Source organism: Rattus norvegicus, chromosome 3 (assembly GCF_021556685.1).
Source record: "Rattus norvegicus strain SHRSP/BbbUtx chromosome 3, alternate assembly SHRSP_T2T, whole genome shotgun sequence".
Lineage (NCBI taxonomy): Eukaryota > Metazoa > Chordata > Mammalia > Rodentia > Muridae > Rattus > Rattus norvegicus.
Window position 1 is genome coordinate 76,323,501 of NC_141536.1, and position 22,632 is coordinate 76,346,132.

Here is a 22,632-nt window from a genome sequence, read left to right on the forward strand (position 1 = left end):
TGCTAGGTTTAAAGGCTTGTACTACCCTAGTGAACTGGGTAGTTGGAGCCCATCGCTGTGCAGTTACCCCATTGGGTTTTAGAGTGGTGCAACTACTGTACATCCTATCGGGAAGGTTCTCCTCACTCCAGAGACTATTCATCAACAGTTATTCCCCCAGCCCTTGTTGACGAAGCTACTTTGTAGTTTGTTTTTTTGTTTGTTTTTCCCCCAAGACAGGTTTTAGTTTGGGTTTTATTGCTGTGAAGAGACAACATGACCAAGCTCTTAAAGACAAATATTTAATTTGGACTGGCTTACAGTGTTAGAGGTTCAGTCTTTTATCACCATGATGGGAAGGATGGCATCATGCAGGCAGGCTTAGTGCTGCAGGAGTCAAGACTTCTACATCTTGACTGGAAGGCAGCCAGGAGGAGACTTGAGTTCTATAGTGGGCAGAGCCTAAACCTAAGAGACCTTAGAGCCCACCTACACCGTGACACACTTCCGCAAGGCCACACCTAAAAGTGCCACTCCCTATGGCCAAGCATTCAAATACATGAAGCTATGGGGGCCAAACCTATTCAAATCACCACAGGATTTCTCTGTGTAGCCCTGGCTGTCTTGGTGGTCAGATCTATAGACCATGCTGGCCTGAACTCAGAGGTCCACCTGTCTCTGCCTCCCAAAGACTAGGATTAAAGGTGTGCACCACCACACCACCACCACTGGCTAGACCGATCTATATCTAGTTTTGTGTGCTTTGGATGTTTTAGGTAAATGTAACCACAGACTTTCAGATAGCCAGCATCCTGAAGTAGCTTCTCCTTCCTTTCTCTTCTAAATCTACTCAGTGAATAAATATCCTACCAGCTGGCTGTGGTCTTTCCAGCCCTTTGAGTTTGTCTTCCATCTTGTTTCAAAGCCACCCTCCCTGTCTAGCCCTTCCACCCCACCTTCCCTTCCCCATTGTGACCTGCCTCTTCTGAAACTGTAGAGTAGTGCTTCTCAACCTTCTTTAATCACAGTTTCTCATGCTGGGATGACCCCCCAACCATAAAATTGTATTGCTACTTCCTAACTGCAATATTGATAGTATAATGAATCTTAATGTAAATGTCTGGTATGCAGGATATCTGATGTGACCCCAAAGGGGTCCTGACCCACAGATTGAGAACCGTTGCTTTAGATCTACATCATTCCAGTTTACCCATTATTTAAGTTCAGGTTTGCCAGACAGTGGCGGTGCATACCTTTAATCCCAGCACTCCGCAGGCAGAAAATCTCTTGAGTTCAAGGACAGCCAGGTCTACCAAGCAAGTTCCAGGGCGTCCAGGGGTACACAGAGAATCCCTGCCTCTAAAACAGAAACACAAAAAGGAAGATTTAATGTATTTTTCACATGCATGAATATTTTGCTGGCATATATGTATTTGCGCCCGTGTTTGTACCTGGTGCCTTGAAACTCAGAAGAAGGGGTTGGAGCCCCTGGAACTGGAGTTAAAGATGGTGAGCTGCCAACTGTGTACCAGAAACTGAACCCATGTCCTCTACTTGAACAAGTTCTTTTAACTTCTAAGCATCTTCTCATCCCCAAATAAAATATTTTTTTAAAATAAAATTGGTTCTTCATCTGTGCTTCCCTGACATTTCAAGTATTCAAAACTACATTTGACTCACGGTCAGTGTGTGTCTTGGTTACTGTTCTGTTGCTGTGATGAGCATATTCAAGGCAACTTATGAAAGAAATGGCATCAGTTGGGGGTTTGCTTAGTGAGTCTATGACCATTATGGTGGGAAGGATGGCGGCAGGCAGGCAGGCAGGCATGGTGCCGGAGTAGTAGCTAAGGACTTACATCTTACCTACAGGTTGAAGGCCCAGAGCAAGAGACTAGGCCTGGCGTGGTCTTTTGAAACCTGTAAGCCTACCTTCAGGAGCACATGTTCTCCAACAAGGCCTCTGCTAATCCTTCCATAGTAGTGCCTCTAACTAGGGACCAAGCATTCAAATATATGAACCGGTGGGGCCATTCTCACTTAAACCACCACAGCCAGCATAGAACATTTGCATTGTTAGTCAGTTGTTGGACTGTTCTAGATGGGTGCTTCTCTGGGGTTAACAGCAGGTTTTGCTCTTGTAGAGACTCAGATTTTATTCTCAGCACCTATGTAGTGGTTCACAACTGCCTATAACTCCAGTGGCAAAAGGCACCTGAGTTACCCTCTTCTAACCTCCCAAGGACACCAAGCATATGCATAAAATGAATCTAGTAATGAAATGTTTTGAAAAATAGGGGGAAGAAAACCTCAGTTCCTTTTTAAGATTATCTATTTATGTATATGAACACACTGTTACTCTCTCAGACACACCAGAAGAGGACGTCAGATCCCATTACAGATGGTTGTGGGCCAACATATGGTTGCTGGGAGTGAAACTCAGGACCTCAGGAAGAGCAGTCAGTGCTCTCAACCACTGAGCCTGACAGAAGCTGTCTTAGGGTTTCATTGCTGTGAAGAGGCACCATGACCAAGGCAACTTTTATAAAGGACAGCATTTAAATGGGGCTGGCTTGCAGGTTCAGAGGTTCAGTCCACTGTCGTCATGAGAGGAAGAAGCATGGCAGCGTGCCGGCAGACATGATGTTGGAGGAGCCGAGAGTTCCACATCATGGTTTGAAGGTAGCAGGGAGGAGACTATCTCTCACTGGCCAAACTTGAGCATATATATGAGACCTCAAAGCCCACCTCTCAGTGGCACTTACAAGGTCACACCTAACAATGCCGTTTCCTCTAAGCCAAGCATTCAAACCTAGGATTCTTTGGGGGCTGTCTTAGTGAGGGTTTGTATTCCTGCACAGAACATCATGACCAAGAAGCAAGTTGAGAAGCAAAGGGTTTATTCAGCTTATACTTTCACATCCCTGTTCATCACCAAAGGAAGTCATGACAGGAACTCACACAGGGTAGGAACCTGAAGGCAGGAGCTGATGCAGAGGCCATGGAGGGGTACTGTTTACTGGATTGTTTCCCTTGGCTTGCTCAGCTTGCTTTCTTATATAGAACCCAGGACTACCAGTACAGGGATGGCACCACCCACAATGGGCCCTCCTACCTTAATCAGTAATTGAGAAAATGCCTTGAAGCTGGAGGCATTTCCTCAAGGGAGGCTCCTTTCTCTGTGATAACTCCAGTTTGTGTCAAGTTGGCGCACAAAACCAGCCAGTACAAGTGACCCCTTGTCAACTTGACACACAAACACATCACTATTAAGCCGCAACCCTTACTTTCTTATTCATCCCCAAGATCTAAATAACTTTTTAAAAAGTCCTACAGTCTTTATAAATTCTTACATATTAAAATTTCGGTCCCTTTAAAATACCCAATGTCAGGCTGAAGAGATGGCTCAGTGGTTAAGACTGCCCTTACAGAGATCCTGAGTTCAATTCCCAGCAACCACATGGTGACTCACAACCAGTAATGGGACCTGATGCCCTCTTCTGGTATATCTGAAAACAGTGTACTCATATAAATTAAAAATACATACATACATACATACATACATACATACATATATACATACAATATCTTAAAATTCAAAGTCTTTTTACAGTTCAAAGTCTCTTTAACTTGGGCTCCACTAAAATACTTTCTTCAAGAGGGAAAAATATCAGGGCACAGTCATAATCAAAAGCAAAATCAAACTCGAACCTCCAATGTCTGGGACCCACTCACAATCTGGGCTCCTCCAAGGGCTTGGGTCACCTCTCCAGCCCTGCCCTTTGTAGCACACACCTTGTCTTCTAAACTTGAGCTGCCTGTTCTCCACTGCTGCTGCTTTTGGTGGTCATCTCCTGGTACTGGCATCTCCAAAACTCTGCTGTCTTCTGCTGCAACTGGACTGCACTTTTACAAATAGCCTCCCATAGGCTCTTTTCATGGTGCTAAGCCTCAACTTCTCTGCATGACCCCTTCAGTCCTGGGCTTTCACCTGCCACTGAGGCTGCACCTTCACCAATGGCTTCTCCTGGCCTCTGACAGTGGGCTCTCGAAAAACCAGCCAGTAAAGGAGCCATACCTATTCAAACCGTCACATTGCACTCCATGTCACCATAGGCTTGTAGCCATAACAATGTAGAATGCATTTAGACCAACTTCAAAAGTCCCCATAGTCTATCACAGTCTTGATGTTTAAAAGTTCCAACGTGGGGCTCTGGATTTAGCTCAGTGGTAGAGCGCTTACCTAGGAAGCGCAAGGCCCTGGGTTCGGTCCCCAGCTCCGAAAAAAAGAACCAAAAAAAAAAAAAAAGTTCCAACGTGTCTTCTAAAATTAATCACCTATAAAATCAAAAAGCAGATCACATACCACCAATACATCATGACACAAACTATATATTACTGATCCAAAATGGAGAGATGGACCGAAATGCAGTGAGGACCGAAGCAAGACCAAAACCCAGCTGGGCACATTGCAAACTTTGCAATCCCATGTCTGATGTCAAAATGCTCTTCAGATCGCCACCTCCTTTCAGCTTCACTGACTGCAACACACTTCTTTTGAGCTGGTCCTGCTTCCTGTTAGAGCTTGCCTCTGGAGTCTCCCATGTATGCCTTCTCTAACCTCTTGGGGTCTCCAGGGCAATCCAGGCTTCATCTTCACAGCGTCACACAATGGTTTCTCTGGTCCTCCATGCACCCTTGCCATGTGCCTGGCGTCAGTGGCTTTCATTAGTCTCAGAGGGAGATTTTACAACCCCTTTCACAAAATGGCCTCTCTGGTCTTCCATTCAGACACATCCCTGATATATTCTATCCTTAATTCTAAAGTCAGGACCTTGTGGCCAAAGCTGCCAAGTTCTGTTTGCTGGGGCTGGAACATGGCTCCCTTGTTCTGTGACATCACCAGCTTTCTACGTTTGATGTTTCCTTTACTGCCTATATGCTTGATCATTATGAAACTTGCTCTGTAAACCAGGATGGCCTGATCTTAGAGATCTGCCTGCCTCTTCCTCTCAAGTGCTGGGATTAAAAGTGTACACCACACCTTGCCTAGATCTAAACTTTTCTTTAATTCCTTTTCACAAGATGGAAACTTAGCTAGCTGGGATCTTGCCCCAAGTCAGATTTTGCTCCATTCCACTTCCAGTTCCCCTTCAATCCTTGAACTGTACATTGTATTTTTCTTGCTCAGTTTGCTGTTTCATCAAAATGCTCTTCATAAGAGTTAACATTAGGGGCTGGTGAGATGCCTTAGTGGTTAAGAGCACTAGCCACTCTTCCAGAGGTGCTGAGTTCAATTCCCAACAACCACATGGCAGCTCACCATCTATCTATAAAGGGATTTGATGCCCTCTTCTGGCCCATGGGTGTATATGCAGCAGAGCACTCATACATTAAATAAAATTTAAAAAAAAAAAAAAAAAAAAAAAAGTTAACGTAAGGACCTAGTGGTGGTAGCACACACTTTTAATCCCAGCACAAGGAAGGCAGAGGTAGGAGGATCTCTGTGAGTTTGAGGCCATCCTGGTCTACAGAAAAACCCTGTCTAGAAAAAAAAAAAAGAAAGAAAAAAGAAAAGAAGAGAGAAAAAGAATATTGGTTACTACACTACAGAGTCTGTACTAAGCTATTTTGAAATTTCCTTTGCCAGTGCAGTTAATCCAAAAGTCTTCACTTTGGCGTCAGGAAAGTCTTAGACAAGGACAAAAGCAGCTAAATTCCTTACCAAAATATCACAAGAACGATCTCTAGGCTACAAACAAATGTTCTCCTCCGAAACCTCCTGAGCCAGGCCTCGACAGTTTATCACCCCAGCACCACTGCCTTCCATATTCTTCTAGGGTGGCCCACTAAGCCCCTTTATTTATTTTATTTATATGAGTACACTGTCACTTTCTTCAAACACACCAGAAGAGGGCATCAATTCCCATTACAGATGGTTGTGAGCCACCATGTAGTTGCTGGGAATTGAACTCAAGACCTCTGGAAGAGCAGCCAGTGCTCTTAACCACTGAGCCATCTCTCTAGCCTCCATTAAACCCCTCTTAAAGCATTCCACTGCTTTCCTAATGCAAAGTCCCAAAAATCCACATTCCTCCACACAAGAACATGGTCAGCAATTACAGCAATATCCAAGTTCCTGATATCAGTTCTGTCTTAGAGTTTTATTGCTGTGAAGAGACACCATGACCAAGGCAACTTTAAATGGGACTGGCTTACAGGTTCAGAGGTTTAATCCATTATCATCATGGGAGGAAGGGTAGCAGCACGCAGGCAGACATGGTGCTGGAGGAGCCGAGAGTTCTACGTCTTGATCTGAAGGTAACAGGGAGGAGGCTATCTCTCACTGGCCAGACTTGAGCATATATATATATGAGACCTCAAAGCCTGCATCCTCAGTGACACACTTCCTCCCACAGAGCCACACACTCCAGCCAGGCCACACCTCCTAACAGTGCCATTCCACATGAGCCAAGCGTTCAAATGTGTGAGTGTATGGGGCTGTGCCGATTCAAACTACTACAGAAGCCAAAGCATTCCCTTCCCTGGAGACTCTTGGTTGTGTCACGTTGACAAACTAGCCATCACACTGACCCTAAGAAGAAAACAAGCAGATGGAAAGATACCTCTGCTGTTTATGACCTGCATCGCTGCCAGGTGTGTCGAGTGAGTGCTTCCAGTCCAGCCTGGTCTTCACAGTTCCCGGACAGCCAGGGCTGTGTAGAGAGCATCTGCATCAAATAAACAAGTAAATACATAAATGTTGTTTCCCACTCTTGAAGAGGACCCATGTTTGTTCATGAAGCATCTCACGACTGCCTATGGGCATTCAACACTTGCAAACTCCACAGGCGCCTGCATTTATGATACACACTCCTTTCCCCCCCCACACACACACACACATAATAAAAACAGATCTATCTTCCCCAAACGTTATGCTACCTAAAAAAAAAAAAAACAAAAAAACAACAACAACAAAAACCTTTCCCTAAAGGTCATACCCTAAAGGTACATGGTCCAGGCATCCCAAGTAGGCAACTCCATGAACACTCAGGGTCAGAAGCTAGAAATTCAAGATGTTCAAGAATTGGTCTCTCCATTTGTTTTTTCCTTTGAGACGGTCCTTTGTAGCCTCGGTTGGTCTTAATTCCTCGTACCTGAAGATGGCCTTGAGTTGATCCTCCAGGTGTGCACCACACACTCGGATTCACATTGTCTTCCTGTGTCTAAGTCCTGACCTCTCACCCATAATAGGTGTTAAGGCCCACTCCAGTATCATGGAGCTGATTCCTGCAAACTGAAATGTCCTCAGGGAGGGGGTGGAGAGAGAGGCTCAGGACTCAGGAAGCCAAGGAATCTATAAGGTTCTGGAACCCGTGAGCGGGTGCTGGGAGGAAGGAGACGTGGTGGATCAGACTGTCAGCTGTGGAGGAGGCTCCAGGGATGCAGAAGTCCTCATCTGCTGGGGTCAGCTTTCCAGCGATACTTTCCAGGAGCTTTTGAGTCACCCTGCTCCTGTAGGGAACTGTAATGAAGTCATTGGTTCACTCAAGCTAGACAGGCGAAATCCCTTCTCGGGTTAGGTCCTGGTGTCCCATGTAGGATTCCGGGATCACTGTTTAAGCCTCCCCACAAAAGCACAACAAATATCTCTTCTTGTGAGGACTGCTCACAGACCTTAGAACAACCAAAGTTTCAACTCTAGGTGCCCGTTGAATCATTGGTGGAGGAGGGAGACGCTTCAGTGGGATTGCCTGCGAGCCTGTGAGGCCTCCGGAGTCATCCGTATGTCAGGTGGGTGTTATGACGGAACTGCCTAAGTCACCCACGCTCCAGGGAGCTCTGGTTACTCAGGGTAAACTTCTCCAGGGAGCTCTGGTTACTCAGGGTAAACTTCTCCAGGGAGCTCTGGTTACTCAGGGTAAACTTCTCCAGGGAGCTCTGGTTACTCAGGGTAAACCACGCTCCAGGGAGCTCTGGTTACTCAGGGTAAACTTCTCCAGGGAGCTCTGGTTACTCAGGGTAAACTTCTCCAGGGAGCTCTGGTTACTCAGGGTAAACTTCTCCAGGGAGCTCTGGTTACTCAGGGTAAACTTCTCCAGGGAGCTCTGGTTACTCAGGGTAAACTTCTCCAGGGAGCTCTGGTTACTCAGGGTAAACTTCTCCAGGGAGCTCTGGTTACTCAGGGTAAACTTCTCCAGGGAGCTCTGGTTACTCAGGGTAAACTTCTCCAGGGAGCTCTGGTTACTCAGGGTAAACTTCTCCAGGGAGCTCTGGTTACTCAGGGTAAACTTCTCCAGGGAGCTCTGGTTACTCAGGGTAAACTTCTCCAGGGAGCTCTGGTTACTCAGGGTAAACTTCTCCAGGGAGCTCTGGTTACTCAGGGTAAACTTCTCCAGGGAGCTCTGGTTACTCAGGGTAAACTTCTCCAGGGAGCTCTGGTTACTCAGGGTAAACTTCTCCAGGGAGCTCTGGTTACTCAGGGTAAACCACGCTCCAGGGAGCTCTGGTTACTCAGGGTAAACTTCTCCAGGGAGCTCTGGTTACTCAGGGTAAACTTCTCCAGGGAGCTCTGGTTACTCAGGGTAAACTTCTCCAGGGAGCTCTGGTTACTCAGGGTAAACTTCTCCAGGGAGCTCTGGTTACTCAGGGTAAACTTCTCCAGGGAGCTCTGGTTACTCAGGGTAAACTTCTCCAGGGAGCTCTGGTTACTCAGGGTAAACTTCTCCAGGGAGCTCTGGTTACTCAGGGTAAACTTCTCCAGGGAGCTCTGGTTACTCAGGGTAAACTTGGGTGGACTCCACAGAGATGGTCAGAGGTCAAGAGAGCTGACCGCTCTTCCAGAGCACCCCAGTTCAATCCCCTGCTCACAGCTGTCTGTAACTCCATTTCCTGGAGATCTAATGCCCTCTCCTGACCTCTGTGGGCATATGCACGCTTTTTATTACTATTTTTTAATTTTTAAAATTTATTGAATGTATGAGTGCTCTGCTGCATATGCATCCATAGGCCAGAAGAGGGCATCAGATCCCCTTATAAATGGTTGTGAGTCACCATGTGGTTGCTGGGACTTGAACTCAGTACCTCTAGAAGAGCAGTCATTGCTCTTAACCACTGAGCCATCTCTCCAGTCCACAGTACACATGTTTTTTGAGATAAGGTTTCACTTTGTCGCCTTAGATGACCTGGAACTTTCTATGTAAACTAGGCTGGCCTGCTTGCTATGTAGACCTGCCTCTGACATGTTGGCTTTGGAAGCGTATATATCACCACACCTAGCTAAATATACTTTTTAAAATACAGGTCTACCCAAGTCTACCTGGTAAAAAGACTTGATATTTCCCCAGAAAAAGTCACTCAACCCCTATTGCCTCACTTACCCTTAATTAGCCCTTTAAAAAAAAAACTTTTAAAATTTTTAATTTATTCATTTTATATAAGTACACCCTCTCAGTCATGCACATTGACCCTCGTTTTACCAGCCTTAGAGCACTGTGGGTAGGCAATGTCTGTTTATTGTCCAGCCTTCTTTTTTTTTTAAAGATTTATTTATTCATTTATTATATATAAGTACACTGTAGCTGTCTTCAGACACACCAGAAGAGGGCATCGGATCTCTTTACAGATGGTTGTGAGCCATCATGTGGTTGCTGGGAATTCAACTCTGGAAGAGCAGTCATCTCTCCAGCCCTTAAAAGAAAAAGATTTTTCATTGTCTGTGCATTGGCGTTTTGCCTGCATGTAAGTCTGTGTGAAGCCGTCTCCTGCAGCTGGATTAGAGCCCACCTTAACTAGCTCTAGACTGTTTGCGTATACAGATGCGTTGGGAGGAAGGGGTTAGGCCTTCAGGATACGGATCTAGGATGGGAGACACACTCTAGCCATAATTAGGGAGGGCTGATGGGAACTGCTCGTGAGTGCACACTTCTGAAAATAGTGGCAGGCCAGGCACCGCTGTGACAATATGCTGCAGTGTTTGGTGTTCGAGTTCACTGTTAAGACACTCAAACCAGAGCTGGAATTGGAATTGGAGCATTTAAAATGTTCTTATTTATTGTGTGCATGTGTAATGCACACCCTCTTCTGGGAGTCTGTTCGTCCTGTCACATGGATCCCAGGGATGGAGCTCAGGTTGTTGTGTTTGGCAGCAAATGCTATTACACCGTCTCACCAGCCCCTGGAACTGGGATACTTTTTGAACCTTCAAGGACCTAATTGTGACCTCTGGTCATCATTTTGTCAAGGGGTCATTCCATATTTTCTCACTAACACACTGTGTTTCCTTCACACTAGACACTGTTCTAAGTCCTTGTCGGCCATCAAGTCTTCTAGTTCTGTGGCAATCCTGTGAACTAGGTGCTGTTAACCTTTCTTCTTCAGGGCTAGCAATGTGCCCACATTCTCTGCGCTCACACAGCTAATTCAGAAATACAGCAAGCAGAGGCAGGCTGGTACCCATTGCTGTGCTGTGTGAGAACCACCACGCCGCTGTGAGAGTCTAACTGTCCTCGCTTTGGAGAGGAGGAAGCAGGCTCAGAGAGCTGCATGATTTGCTTAATTAATCGAGTTAGGAGAAAACCAGACCTCCCACCAACAGGCTAAGGTGAGGTGTTGGGAACAGTGTGGACGTGTGTCCAGGTAAGTGTCTATGTGATGAGTAAAATGTGAAGACAAAACGGGGGAGAAACTGGGAAGAAAAGAGGCAAAGCTGGGCTGTGATGGCACACACCTTTAGTCCCACACTCAGGAGGCTGAGACAGGCAGATCTCGGAGTTCCAGGCCATCCTGGTGTAGAGTGAGTTCCAGAACAGCCAGGGCTATGCAGAGAAACCCTGTCTTGTGTGGGAGGGGTGGAATGTTCCATTAGCCAGGTGTGGCTCATTCCTTTGGTCCCAGCACTTGGGAGGCAGAGTCAGGGAGATATCTAAGTTTGAGGCTACCCTGGTCTAAAAAACAAGTTCTAAGACAGCCAGGGTACACAGAAGAAGAAGGAGGGGGAGGGAAGAGGGGGGGAAGGGAGGGAGCGGGAGAGAGGAGAGAGAGAGAGAGAAGAAAAGAAAAACAGAAGAAAAGAAAAAGAAGCAAGGAGAATAAGCAGGCTGGACATTCACCTCACCTCCCTGATGCCTGTATGCCCAGTGTTCTGCCTGCTGTTTTTCCTGCTGTCAGAACCTCTGGCCTAAGGCTTGCCCACATCCTGGCAGACAGCCTTTGAGAGCTGAACCTGCTAGGGCATCAAGGCCAGTGTCAAAGTGTCAAAAAGGCACCAAACAGGTTCTCAGGTGGCACAGTGCCTGTATCCCCGGGGCAGCCACCTTTCAGCTTTGAGTGGGTGCAGCAGAAACCCTCGTGACCTTGCTGCTGACATTCCTCAGAAGCCACGTGGCCCCAACTGGCAGGGACAGCTGCAGACAGGGGCTGAACCAGCCTTGTTCCCAGGGTGGCGCCCGTTGTCCATCCAGGCCCTGCTTAGCTTTTGCCTGGTGTTGCTTTTCCCTCCCAGAGATCAGCTGGCACTGTGGGTCCAACACCATGAAGGTCTAAAGACACCTAGCCAACCACGGTCTTTCCGAGTGGCCAGACTGTGGGAGGATGGGGCAGGACCAGACAAAGCAACAGATCGAAAAAGGACTGCAGCTGTACCAGTCCAACCAGACAGAGAAGGCACTGCAAGTGTGGATGAAGGTGCTGGAGAAGGGCTCTGACCTCGTGGGCCGCTTCCGGGTGCTGGGCTGCTTGGTAACAGCTCACTCGGAGATGGGCCGCTACAAAGAGATGCTGAAGGTAGACAATACCCTTCCAGGGTGCTGTGGGAGGGCCCAGGCACTGAGAGGGTTGGGAACAGGGCTGGGTGGCTTCCTACTCCCAGGGGCCCTTGTATCTTCCTGAGAACCCTCTGTGTCTCATAGGCTAATGTCTTTTGTTTGAAGTTTTGAATATGCATGGAAATCTCCTCTTAGATGGCTGGGTATCTTTAGAGTCAGGCCTGTGGCCTTCAGCTTCAGTGTCAAAGCCTGTGAGACTCTGGCATCAGGAGCCAGGGTCCAGACCTCCAAGCCTAGGTTTTAAGTCTGCTGCTTGCTGCCTGGAGGAACAGGCTATAAATTTGAGGGTCAGGCTGATCAGTTGTAGACTCCAGGTCTGAGGCTGGGAGTGACAGGGTAGTGTCTACCTGAGCTTTGCGGTGACTGGAGCTTGGGAGGATGAATTCTTGAGTCTGAGCTTTGGGGTCTGCCATTCGCTCTGGCTGTGAAGTAGGGCTGGCTATGGCAGCAAGGGGGTGCAGGGTGAGCCTTGGCTGAGTGTCACCTACCTGTTACCCTGGGGTCAGTTTGCCGTGGTCCAGATCGACACTGCTCGGGAACTGGAGGATGCGGATTTCCTGCTCGAAAGCTACCTGAACCTGGCACGCAGCAATGAGAAGCTATGTGAGTTTCACAAAACCATCTCCTACTGCAAGACCTGCCTCGGCCTGCCTGGCACCAGGGCTGGTGCCCAGCTTGGGGGTCAGGTCAGCCTGAGCATGGGCAATGCTTTCCTGGGCCTCAGCCTCTTCCAGAAGGCCCTAGAGAGCTTTGAGAAGGCCCTGCGCTATGCCCACAACAATGATGACACCATGCTGGAGTGCCGCGTCTGCTGCAGCCTGGGCAGTTTCTACGCCCAGGTCAAGGTGGGCCTGGGCCCTTTGTGGGGAGCAGGGGAGGATAATGGGACATGTGAGGCTCCCTGGGAGTGTCCTGAGGGGGGTTCATACCGTTATGTATGATAAATATTTTCTGATTTTCTCTGGCCAGAAGTTCTTTTGAGACAATGCCATCCGAGTTAGCCAATCAGAGAATAGAATTATCTCACTCACCCATCCTGCAAATGGTCCCGCAGGTGCCATTGGTTTTAAACTGGCCATGGAACCTGCCTCATTCATGTGGATGGATGCATGGTTCTTGGCACCAGTGATGATGCTGATCATGGAGCCTTTCTGCAGCACACGCAGGTCCACAAACTCTCTGGCATCCATGAGCTCACTGGTGTGGTTTGTTGAGGCTGTACCCGCTTCCTCCAGGTCCAGCACAAGAAAGCCCCGAGATTCTCTCAGGAGCCACACACTTTGCTGGGCACTGCCTCAGCCCTCCTTTTAGATAGGGGTTCAGTGAATGGGAAACTCCAGGAAGGTAGAGCCATGAAGCTCACCTCCATCCTTGGATGACCTAGGAGTCCAGGAAGTTGCTGTATGAGAACAGGATGTGAAGATTCATTAGTCTAATATTCATTGGCAGGGTGGGGGCTGGAGAGACTGCTCAGTGGTTAGAGTGCTTGCTGCTCTTGCAGAGGACCCAAGTTTGGTCTCCAGCACTGACATGGTGGCTCATAATTGCCACTACAGTTTCCGGGGATCCCATGACTCTCCTGACATCTGCAGGCTGCTGCAGGCACACAGTGAACATATATACACCATACTCTTAATATCAGATAAATACTTGAGAAATAGTTTCTGAGCCGGGCAGCACCTCAGGAAGCAGAGGCATCTGTGATCTGTGAGGCCAGCCTGGTCTACAGAGTGAGTTACAGAACAGCTAGGGCTGTAACCCTGAAATCCTGTCAAAAAAAAAAAGCGAAAAGGGGGTGTTTTGGTTTGGTTTGGTTTGGTTTTACTGAGGATCAACTACATCTCATGAACTGTTGTTGGACCGTGTGTCCCTAACAACAGAGATGATGGCAGGGTCTCTTATGAAGCTCTGGATATCTGGATGAGAAGAATAGTTAACACAACCAGGAAGTTGGTTGTTCATTATGTGAAGAAGTGTGGGCGATTCCAGGATGAGGGTTGGGGCACCATTTTTAAGAGAGTGGTCGGAAAGCCTCAGTGAGTGGTGGAGGACTGGTGGAGCTAGGCAGAGATCTCGGGAATAAGCTCAAAGCTCTGCCAAGAGAGAGGGAGGCCACTGAACTGACGGAGGTATATGAGGAGGTGGGAAGCCACGCAGAAGGGTGGGGTGTGAACTTACTGGGAGGGTCAGTGAGCAAAAGCTTCCGATTACCAGGATTTTAGTGTAGCCTAGTGTAACACCCAGATGTGGGGGAGTTTTTTTTTTTTAAAAAGACTTGCTCATTTTTATTTTATGTGTATGGGTATTTTGCCTATCTGTGTGTCTGAGTACCACATGTGTGCATTGCTTGTAGACAGCAGAAGGTGGCATTAGAAGGACAGATGGTTGTGAGCTGCCACTTGGATCCTGGAAGTCAAAACCAGGTCCACTGGAAGAGCAGCCATCATCTCTCTAGCCTCAAGCTTTGAGAGAATTTTTTTAAAGATTTCATTTATTTTATTTTTTTTAATTTTTTAAAAGATTTATTCATTTATCATATATAAGTACACTGTAGCTGTCTTCAGATACACCAGAAGAGGGCATCGGATCTCTTTACACATGGTTGTGAGCCACCATGTGGTTGCTGGGAATTGAACTCAGGACCTCTGGAAGAGCAGTCGGGTGCTCTTAACCACTTACTTAACCATTCCTCCAGCCCCTGCTTTGGGAGAACTTTAGCTGCTGGCACATGGTAAACACGGCCCCCTAGTATGTAGCCCAAGCCTGCGATCCCAGCTCCGAGGAAGCAGAGCAAAGAGGATTAGAAGTTGAAGGTCATTGGTAACTGACAGTGAGTTCGAAGCCAGCCTGGGCTACATGGCTCTGTCTTAAAAGGAAGGGAGGGAAGAAGGGACGGAGGGAGAAAAAATGTTGACACCTTGCTATTATTTTACTTTTATTGCATTTCTTACTTTATTTTCCATGTAAGAGTGTTTGCCTGCATGTGATTGCACTGCGTATGTGTCTGTGCTCCAAGAGGCCAGAAGAGGGCATCAGATTCCCTGCAATTGGAATCACAGATGTGGTTGCTGGGAATCAAACCTAGGTCCTCTGCAAAAGCAACACGTGTTCTAAACCGCTGAGCCGTCTCTCCAGCCCAGCATCTCATTTTTGACCCTGAGGTAGTCTATGCACATCACTAAAATCTGAAAATGATGTTTTCTAATGACCAATTCTCACATAACTACAATAACTGTTCTCACACACCAGCTGTATCGTGATCTCAGAATAGCAGCTAACCAGCCCCTGAACGCTGTCTGTATTTACGTCTCTGCTTATCCCAAAACACTTCCCTTACTGCCGGCTTGAGGAAAGCAGGATACAGCCGGAGCTACGCAGCCAGCGGCTTATGGCGTCTTCTATGGCTCTGAATAGAACATTCTGGCTCTCCCTTTCATTTCCCCTGACACACTGAAGAAACCAGGCTAACTGCTTTGTAGAATGCCGTGTCTCCTTTCTCATCTCGCTTCTGTGTTTCCTTGAGGTGTCCTGAGATCCCTCCTTTATCTCCAGTGACTGTGATAAGATGAGGTCACACCTCTTGGGTAAGAAAGCTGTTAGACATATCTGTGTCCTGCTTTCCCATTTATTCGTTTATGGTTTTTCAAGATGAGGTCTGTGTAGCCCTGGCTGTCTGCGGACCAGACTGTCCGCTGTCATGCTGTGCTACTAAATCTTTTCAGATACCAGATCAACTGGAATTCATACAGCAGGACTAGTTCCACCCCAAACCTAGTGTTTAGGAAGGAGTTCCTTTCCACTGACTGTAAACTCAGTCCTTCTTCCTTGCAGATGGAAAATTTGGATCCATTTGTTTGTTTGTTTGTGTGGGTGGTGTGGGTGGTGTGGGTGAATGGTTAAAGACAGGGTCTCATGGATCCAGACTGGCCTCAAATTCCACACATAGCCGAGGCTGGCTTTGAAACCCTGATTCTCCTGCCTCTACTTTCCGTGTCCTGGGAGTCCAGGTAAGCATGTTACACTTAGCCTTACTGTTAGGTTTTAAATGAGGTAAGAAATGCCGGGCCTTGTTTGCATGCAGTAGATGATTAGCTAGGAAGATCTTCATGACGCCTTGGGTGTGGGGCTGGCGATTGGGTCCCACGATATGGATGGTGCACAGAAAGGGAACCATGATGTTGGTAGACGATGTGGCCTAGTACTGGACAAGGGCACTCCTGAGCCTCTGCTTTCTTCACGAGTGGAAGGAAGGCATTGGCTGTTCATAGGGGATGCCCTGGTGGGTTTGAGGGGGAAACTCAAGCAGGTTTTCCTGGCCTCGATAACCCTGCTGCTCTGATGTTCTTTGGTGCTGATGGTAGAACACTGTTTTTGAGCCCTTGGGAGCAGCTGCTCCCGGAAGCAGAACCCTTTGTGGTTCTGAAGCCAAGAAGCCATCTAGGACTGCATGAGAGGAGAACCCAGCTGCTTCTTTGCCTTTTCGTTTAAGGAACAAATATTTAAGAACTGTGTTTGGCGCTTGGAATACAGCAGCAATCTCAAGAAGCCATACTTGTGCACTGGTTTCCCCTGCTCCCTGGTTCATGCTTACTGCTGGAAGCTGAAATGAATAGGCTGACCATGACCACTGTGGTGCATATCTGCGACCTCAGTACTCAGGAGGCAAAGGCAGGAGCACTACAAGTTTGCAGCTATTCTAAGGAACATTAAATATACAAACACTGGTGCTCCCTGGCTGTCACAGATCCTGGGCCTAGAACCCTGGGATTGGGTCAGTTCCTACCACTCAGTGTATCTCCCTCCTGTTCTGTGTCCCCTGCAGGACTATGAGAAAGCCCTGTTCTTTCCCTGCAAGGCTGCAGAGCTTGTCAACGACTATGGCAAAGGCTGGAGCCTCAAATATCGGGCCATGAGCCAGTACCACATGGCTGTGGCCTACCGCCTGCTGGGCCACCTGGGCAGTGCCATGGAGTGTTGTGAGGTGGGGCAGCTGGGGAGCATGCAGGTGGTGGGGGTGGGAGAGGATCTCAGGCCCAGAACACAGGGCTCCCTATTTTCTAGAACGGCCCATGGAATCCCCCAAAGGCTTGCCAATAAGCACCTGAAGAGTGTTATCATTAACTCTGCACCAGACCTCATCCCCTTCCAGTCCATCCTCAGGGCAAGGAGCTTCCCTGCCCCAAGTAGCCTCTGTGGACCACTTTGAAAAGAAAAACATAAGAGCTGGAGATGCAGCTCAGCTGACAGAGTGCTTGCCTAACGAGCACAAAGCCCTGCTGGGGTCAACCCTTAGCCCTGCATAAAACCCAGTTTAGTAATGCATGCCTATAATCCCAGCACTCGGAAGGTGGAGAAGACAGGATCAGACGTTCAAGGCCATCTTCAGGTACACAGTTAGTTCAAGGCCTAGCTGGGGTACATGAGTGTCTTTTAAAAAAACAAAAACAAAAATTTAGTAGAACAGAGAGTTACCTGTCTGTAACCCCAGCACTCAGGAGCCAAGCAGTATGAGCACTTAGCTTGAGACTAGCCTGGACTGCATTGGGAGCCCTCGGGCCAAAGAATAAAAGAAAATAAAAGACTCGGAGGGGAGGGGGGCTCTTGGATCTCAGAGCTGTTTCAGCTCTCTAGCCCATAACATTCAGCCATCTCTCTCTCTCTCTATTTCTCTCTCTCTCTCTCTCTCTCTTCTGTCTGTCTGTCTCTCTGTCTCTGTCTCTCTGTCTCTGTCTCTGTCTCTCTCTCTGTCTCTGTCTCTCTGTCTCTGTCTCTGTCTCTGTCTCTCTCTCTCTCTCTCTCTCTCTCACACACACACACACACACACAGACAAAAAGAAAAAGAGAGCAGGTCTTGAGGTTTCTGCTCTCAGGTTCAAATCTCATTGCTTCTTCCTCTGATCCTGATGAAGGTGCTTCTCTCTGAGCCTTGGTCTCCCTCCATCAGACAGTACTGCAATCTTAGTGATTCAACCCAAGAGGCCTCAGCAACCACGAGAGGATGTGTGATCCCAGCTGTCCTCTCTAAGGGACTGCTGAGTATAGGGCACCCCATAGTAGGGCCATATGAACTCTCCTGAGCAACCAGCCTTCCTTGCAGGAGTCCATGAAGATTGCCCTGCAGCATGGTGACCGCCCACTGCAAGCACTCTGTCTGCTCTGCTTTGCCGATATCCACCGGAGCCGTGGGGACCTGGAGGTGAGATCACCAGGATGAGGTTGGGGGTGGGGGGCTTGGACCTGGAGCATCCTGAATCTAACCCCGCTTGGCTCTGCAGACAGCCTTCCCTAGGTACGATTCCGCTATGAGCATCATGACCGAGATCGGAAACCGCCTGGGGCAAGTGCATGTGCTGCTGGGTGTGGCCAAGTGCTGGATAGCCAGGAAAGTGCTGGACAAGGTGAGGCCGGCCCTTTCCAGTGGTAAATCGCTCTCTGATGCTCCCAATTTGGGGCTTTTCAGCCAACTCTGGAGGTACAGTGTTGGGCTTGTCCCCTTAATTTAACATCTGCCTCAACCTGTTGCCATGAGACCCAAACATTCCCAATTCTCCACTCTCAAAGAAGGTCCATGCCTCACCCAGGGACCCACAACTTATAAAGGGCCAGCGCTAGCATTTAAACCATATATTCCTAAACTCCCGTTTACTCTCTCATAGGATCCCATGAGGGGATCCTATGTTCTGCCCGTTGTGTCAGCATAACTCTCTTCGGCTGCCTTCCCACAGGGCAAAGGCCCCGCCCCCGTTCCTCAGGTTCACTTTTCTTTGTTTTTGTGTTGAGCCACGGCAGAAACTGCCCACAGCTCTGGCTTCTGCTCACCTTCCAGGCTTTGGATGCCATTGAGAAAGCCCAGGACCTGGCTGAAGAGGTTGGAAATAAGGTTAGACATAATTACGTCTCCTGGGTCTGGGGTCAAGAGCCACAGGAGAAAAACTGGGTATGTGAGGAGACAGGAGTTCAAGGTTTTTCTTGACTATATAGAGAGTTGGAAGCCGGCTTGGGATACATGAGTGAGACCCTGCTCACGCTTTGAGCCCTTCTGACCCTCTGGAAGGTACTTCCAGTCACTCCAAACTCCTGGATCTTCCTCCCAGAGAATATTTCTGGGGCCGGGCAGGCATTTCACACCTTGAAGAGTCCTGAGTTCCTAACAGCGTCTCAGTTCCATGGAGTAGATGTCTTCTTCATGGGCATTAGACATGCACCTGGATGTACACATGCATGTATGCAGGCAAAAACGCTTGAACACATTTTTTAATTGTACAAACAAAAAACCAAAATAACAACCCTAACACCCTTCACTCCTCACGAGCTGGATGTCCTCATAAATACTAAATACAGACTTCCCTGTGAGTGCTCTCATGCTATAATGAGGCCCAAGGTCCCCTGGCGACCGGCAGTACACATAGCACATTGCTTCTTCAGATGTCTCAGTTGTAACCATACCTTAACGTCTTGGAGAAAGCTTTGTGGCTCCCAAGGTCTTCTAGAGAATGTGCATCCCTGTAGGCTCTGGGGCACAGCCCAACTAAGATGTTGAAATATATTTGCTTTGGGCTGGGCCACAGCCACTCATGTTTATCCTGGTATCAGGCTGATCAGAAATGTATACTCAATAAAAATAGGGAAACACATTAGTTATTGTAGAGGCAACATAGCAGCAGGTTTGGTCAACAAAACCCTTCAGAAACCTGGTCTGGTGGGGCACACCTGTTCCAGTGCTTGTAGAAACAGAAGGCTCAGGAGTTCTAGGCCAGCCATGACTATATGGTGAGTTTGAAGCCAGCTTGGAATATATATATATATATATATATATATGAGACCCTATCTCAAAACAAAAACATGGGCTCCCATGTTCTCATCTCAGGTCTTACCCATTCTGTTCAAAGGGAATCCAAGGCTGGGGTGGGCAGGATATTTCTCCCAGGTCCCACAGCAAGGCAAGGGTGTGGTGGGAAAGGCACCTTCTTAGCCCTGCCCTTGCTCTAGTCCCTCATGGGATCTCTCCCCACCACCCTAGCTGAGCCAGCTCAAGCTGCACTGCCTGAGTGAGGGCATCTGCCGCAGCAAGGGGCTGCAGCGTGAGCTGCGCGCGCATGTAGTGAGGTTCCACGAGTGCGTGGAGGAGACTGAGCTCTACTGTGGCCTCTGTGGTGAGTCCATTGGGGAGAAGAACAGCCGGCTGCAGGCCCTGCCCTGCTCCCACATCTTTCATCTCAGGTGAGTCCTTCGCTGGGTGGGCAGGACCCCCCACATCACACTAACAATGTTAAATGCAAAGACCTGGTTTCTTGGGGCCTTGGTGTCTTCTAACAACTTCCCACCTGCTCACTGACTCTCCCTCCGGCCTTGCTGTGTGTCACTTACCATTATTCCAAGGGGAATCAGAAAGGCCCCTTCAAGTCACCTCCCAGCCCCAGGCTTGACCTGGGGTAGCAGCAGATGCCAACTCTGCCACGGCCTGGAAGCCTCTGGTGCCGGGCAGGCCGGAAATGAGCAGAGCCCAGGAGAGCCTTCTCCTCCACTGGGCAGTGACTTTCCTGGAAAGAAGACACAAGCCAGGGCCTGGCGTAAATCTCGCCTGGGTGAGTGAATGCAGCCTTGGCCTCCACAGATGCCTGCAAAACAACGGCACTAGGAGTTGCCCCAACTGCCGCCGCTCCTCCATGAAGCCAGGCTTTGTGTGACCTCAGTGGCCATCTTGGCACCTCCACCATCAAGCTGGAGGCCCTGGTGAAATCCTAGGGTAGCAGCCAGGACCTCCACAGCCAACTCAGGGCCAGAGGCCTGCCTGCTGCTCCTCTGGGCCTACCTCCCCTCCCTTGCCTCTTTGTACTTTGTTCTTTATAGAAAAATAAAATGTTTCTACCTGGTGCCAGTGATTGACCCTTCTTCCTTGTGGAGGTTTCCCTAGACACAAGCCTCAACCTATGTGTATGAGACTCTCTGGCTAACAATTAAGTTATGAGAACTGGAGACAAGAACCCTGCTGCTGAGATGGTGGTGGCACTCACACACACACACACACACACACATGCATGCATACACACACACACACACACACACACACACACACACACACACACCAGCATGGGGAGTTGGAAGGGAACTACCATACAGTAAGCAGAACAGACAAGTAGTGTGGAAAGTGCTAGAAACTTGTGTGGATTTCACTGTAAACTTCTGCCCCACCAATGTTTTTAAGTACATCTATTTATTGTGTGTGCACATGTGTGGGAGCATATGTGCCCGGGTGAATGTGTGGTCAGAGAACCATTTTGGGAAGTCAGTTGTGTCCTTGAACCGTGCAAGATCATGGGATGTGAATGTGGGGTGATCTACCAGCATTTGGACCACCTGCCAGTGGTTACACTCCTGCAAAGAAAACTAGTTACCCCTTTCCTTGCAGCCATCAGCAAGAGGTGGGGTCTCATGAGCCCTTCCTCCTGCACCTATGGAATTTCCCTCACTTGACTGTGTGTAGGTCTTACAGGTAGCCACAGCTGCTGTAGGTTTTGGAGTAAGTGGCTCTCTCGAGCTAGAATACAAACATTTCCAGCTACCGTAGGAGACAAAGTCTCTCACTGGGACTAAGGTCTTACCAAATGAGCTAGGCAGGATGCGAACTTCACTTGCAAGCTCCAGGGACCGGCCTGTCTCTGCCTCCCTTGTGAGGGGTTTATAAGCCCATTGCCAGCACACTCAGCTTTGTGGATGCTGGGAATGAACTCGTGAGTCTTCATGGCTGCTCAACCATCCTCATGGTTATGTAAAGACAAGCCTGGTGGTGGTGGCACTCGCCTTTAATCCCAGCACTCAGGAGGTAGTCAGGCAGGTCTCTGTGTGGGGACAGTCAAGGCTACAGAGAGAAACCCTGTCTCCAACAAACAACAACAACAAAAAGGCTCGACAAAGTGGGTAATTATATTAAAAAATAATTAGAAATATGGAAAAGGAAAAAATAGAAGAGGCTCAGTAGTATTGTATCAAATTGTATTTTGTGCTCATCATTGTGAGCTCGTGGGTTTCTAGAATTCTGCCTTACCACTGTGTCCTTATAGCCTTTTATCTGTACTCCGGAAGAAAGAGAGGCATTCTTCCTTTCCTATTTCTATAAAGGTGAGTGCCCCACCTCATCACTGCCTCCTAAAGCCCTGTCGCCAAACGCCATTACCCCAGGGGCTAGGACCTCAGCGTGACTATTTTGAGAGACACAAAGGTTCTGTACATCAGTGACACTGTTTAACAAGGTACGGGCATACTGATATAATCAAAACTTCAGTATGGAATGTTTACAGTTTGCAAGTTCTTCCTCATCAAATGGGTATTAATGTGATTTTTAAAAACATTTATATCGGGGCTGGAAAGATGCCTCGGCGGTTAAGAGCTCTTCCAGAGGTCCTGAGTTCAATTCCCACCAACCATATGGTGGCTCACATCCATCTGTAAAGGGATCCCATGCCCTCTTCTGGTGTGTCTGAAGACAGCTGCAGTGTACTCATATAAATAAAAGTAAATAAATCTTAAAAACATTTATTTAGTGTTTGCATGTGCATATACATACCACTATGTGTGTGGTGTTAGTCTGGCTCTAGTCCTTACTCAAGAGGGAACCAGCCCCTTCAAGGAGATAAAAACTACACTTTCTGCATGTCTCAGGAGTCCAAGACCACAGCACCACAGCATCCGTTATCTTAGTGCCCAGAGGTCTCCACAGAACAATTTCTTTTTCAGAAGTTTGTTTGTAGCCGTTGCCTTCCCTTAGTGCTCTCCTGCCCCGTCCCAGCCTGACTTAAACTGGCCTATAAAAACCCAGCCTCCCTTTTGGCAC

The 22,632-nt window shown here is 48.2% G+C and overlaps 1 protein-coding gene across 4 annotated transcripts; it reads left to right on the plus strand.

Annotated features, from left to right (window-relative positions):
- The first annotated feature begins 11,385 nt into the window (after positions 1 to 11,385).
- Rapsn (receptor-associated protein of the synapse) lies at positions 11,386 to 20,681 on the plus strand. Of its 4 annotated transcripts, none has more exons than NM_001399728.1 (8): positions 11,386 to 11,760; positions 12,308 to 12,646; positions 16,624 to 16,782; positions 17,899 to 17,997; positions 18,077 to 18,199; positions 18,628 to 18,681; positions 19,822 to 20,021; positions 20,416 to 20,681. In NM_001399728.1, the coding sequence occupies exons 1-8, from the start codon at positions 11,569 to 11,571 to the stop codon at positions 20,486 to 20,488; spliced, it is 1,239 nt and encodes a 412-aa protein (NP_001386657.1). In that variant the 5' UTR covers positions 11,386 to 11,568; the 3' UTR covers positions 20,489 to 20,681. The 4 variants fall into 4 exon arrangements, with proteins under 4 accessions (NP_001386657.1, NP_001102054.1, XP_087509327.1 ...); XM_087653201.1 differs by having other exon boundaries at positions 11,408 to 11,760; positions 12,308 to 12,404; positions 20,416 to 20,674; XM_087653199.1 differs by lacking the exon at positions 11,386 to 11,760 and having other exon boundaries at positions 12,325 to 12,404; positions 12,526 to 12,646; positions 20,416 to 20,674.
- The last annotated feature ends 1,951 nt before the right edge of the window (positions 20,682 to 22,632 follow it).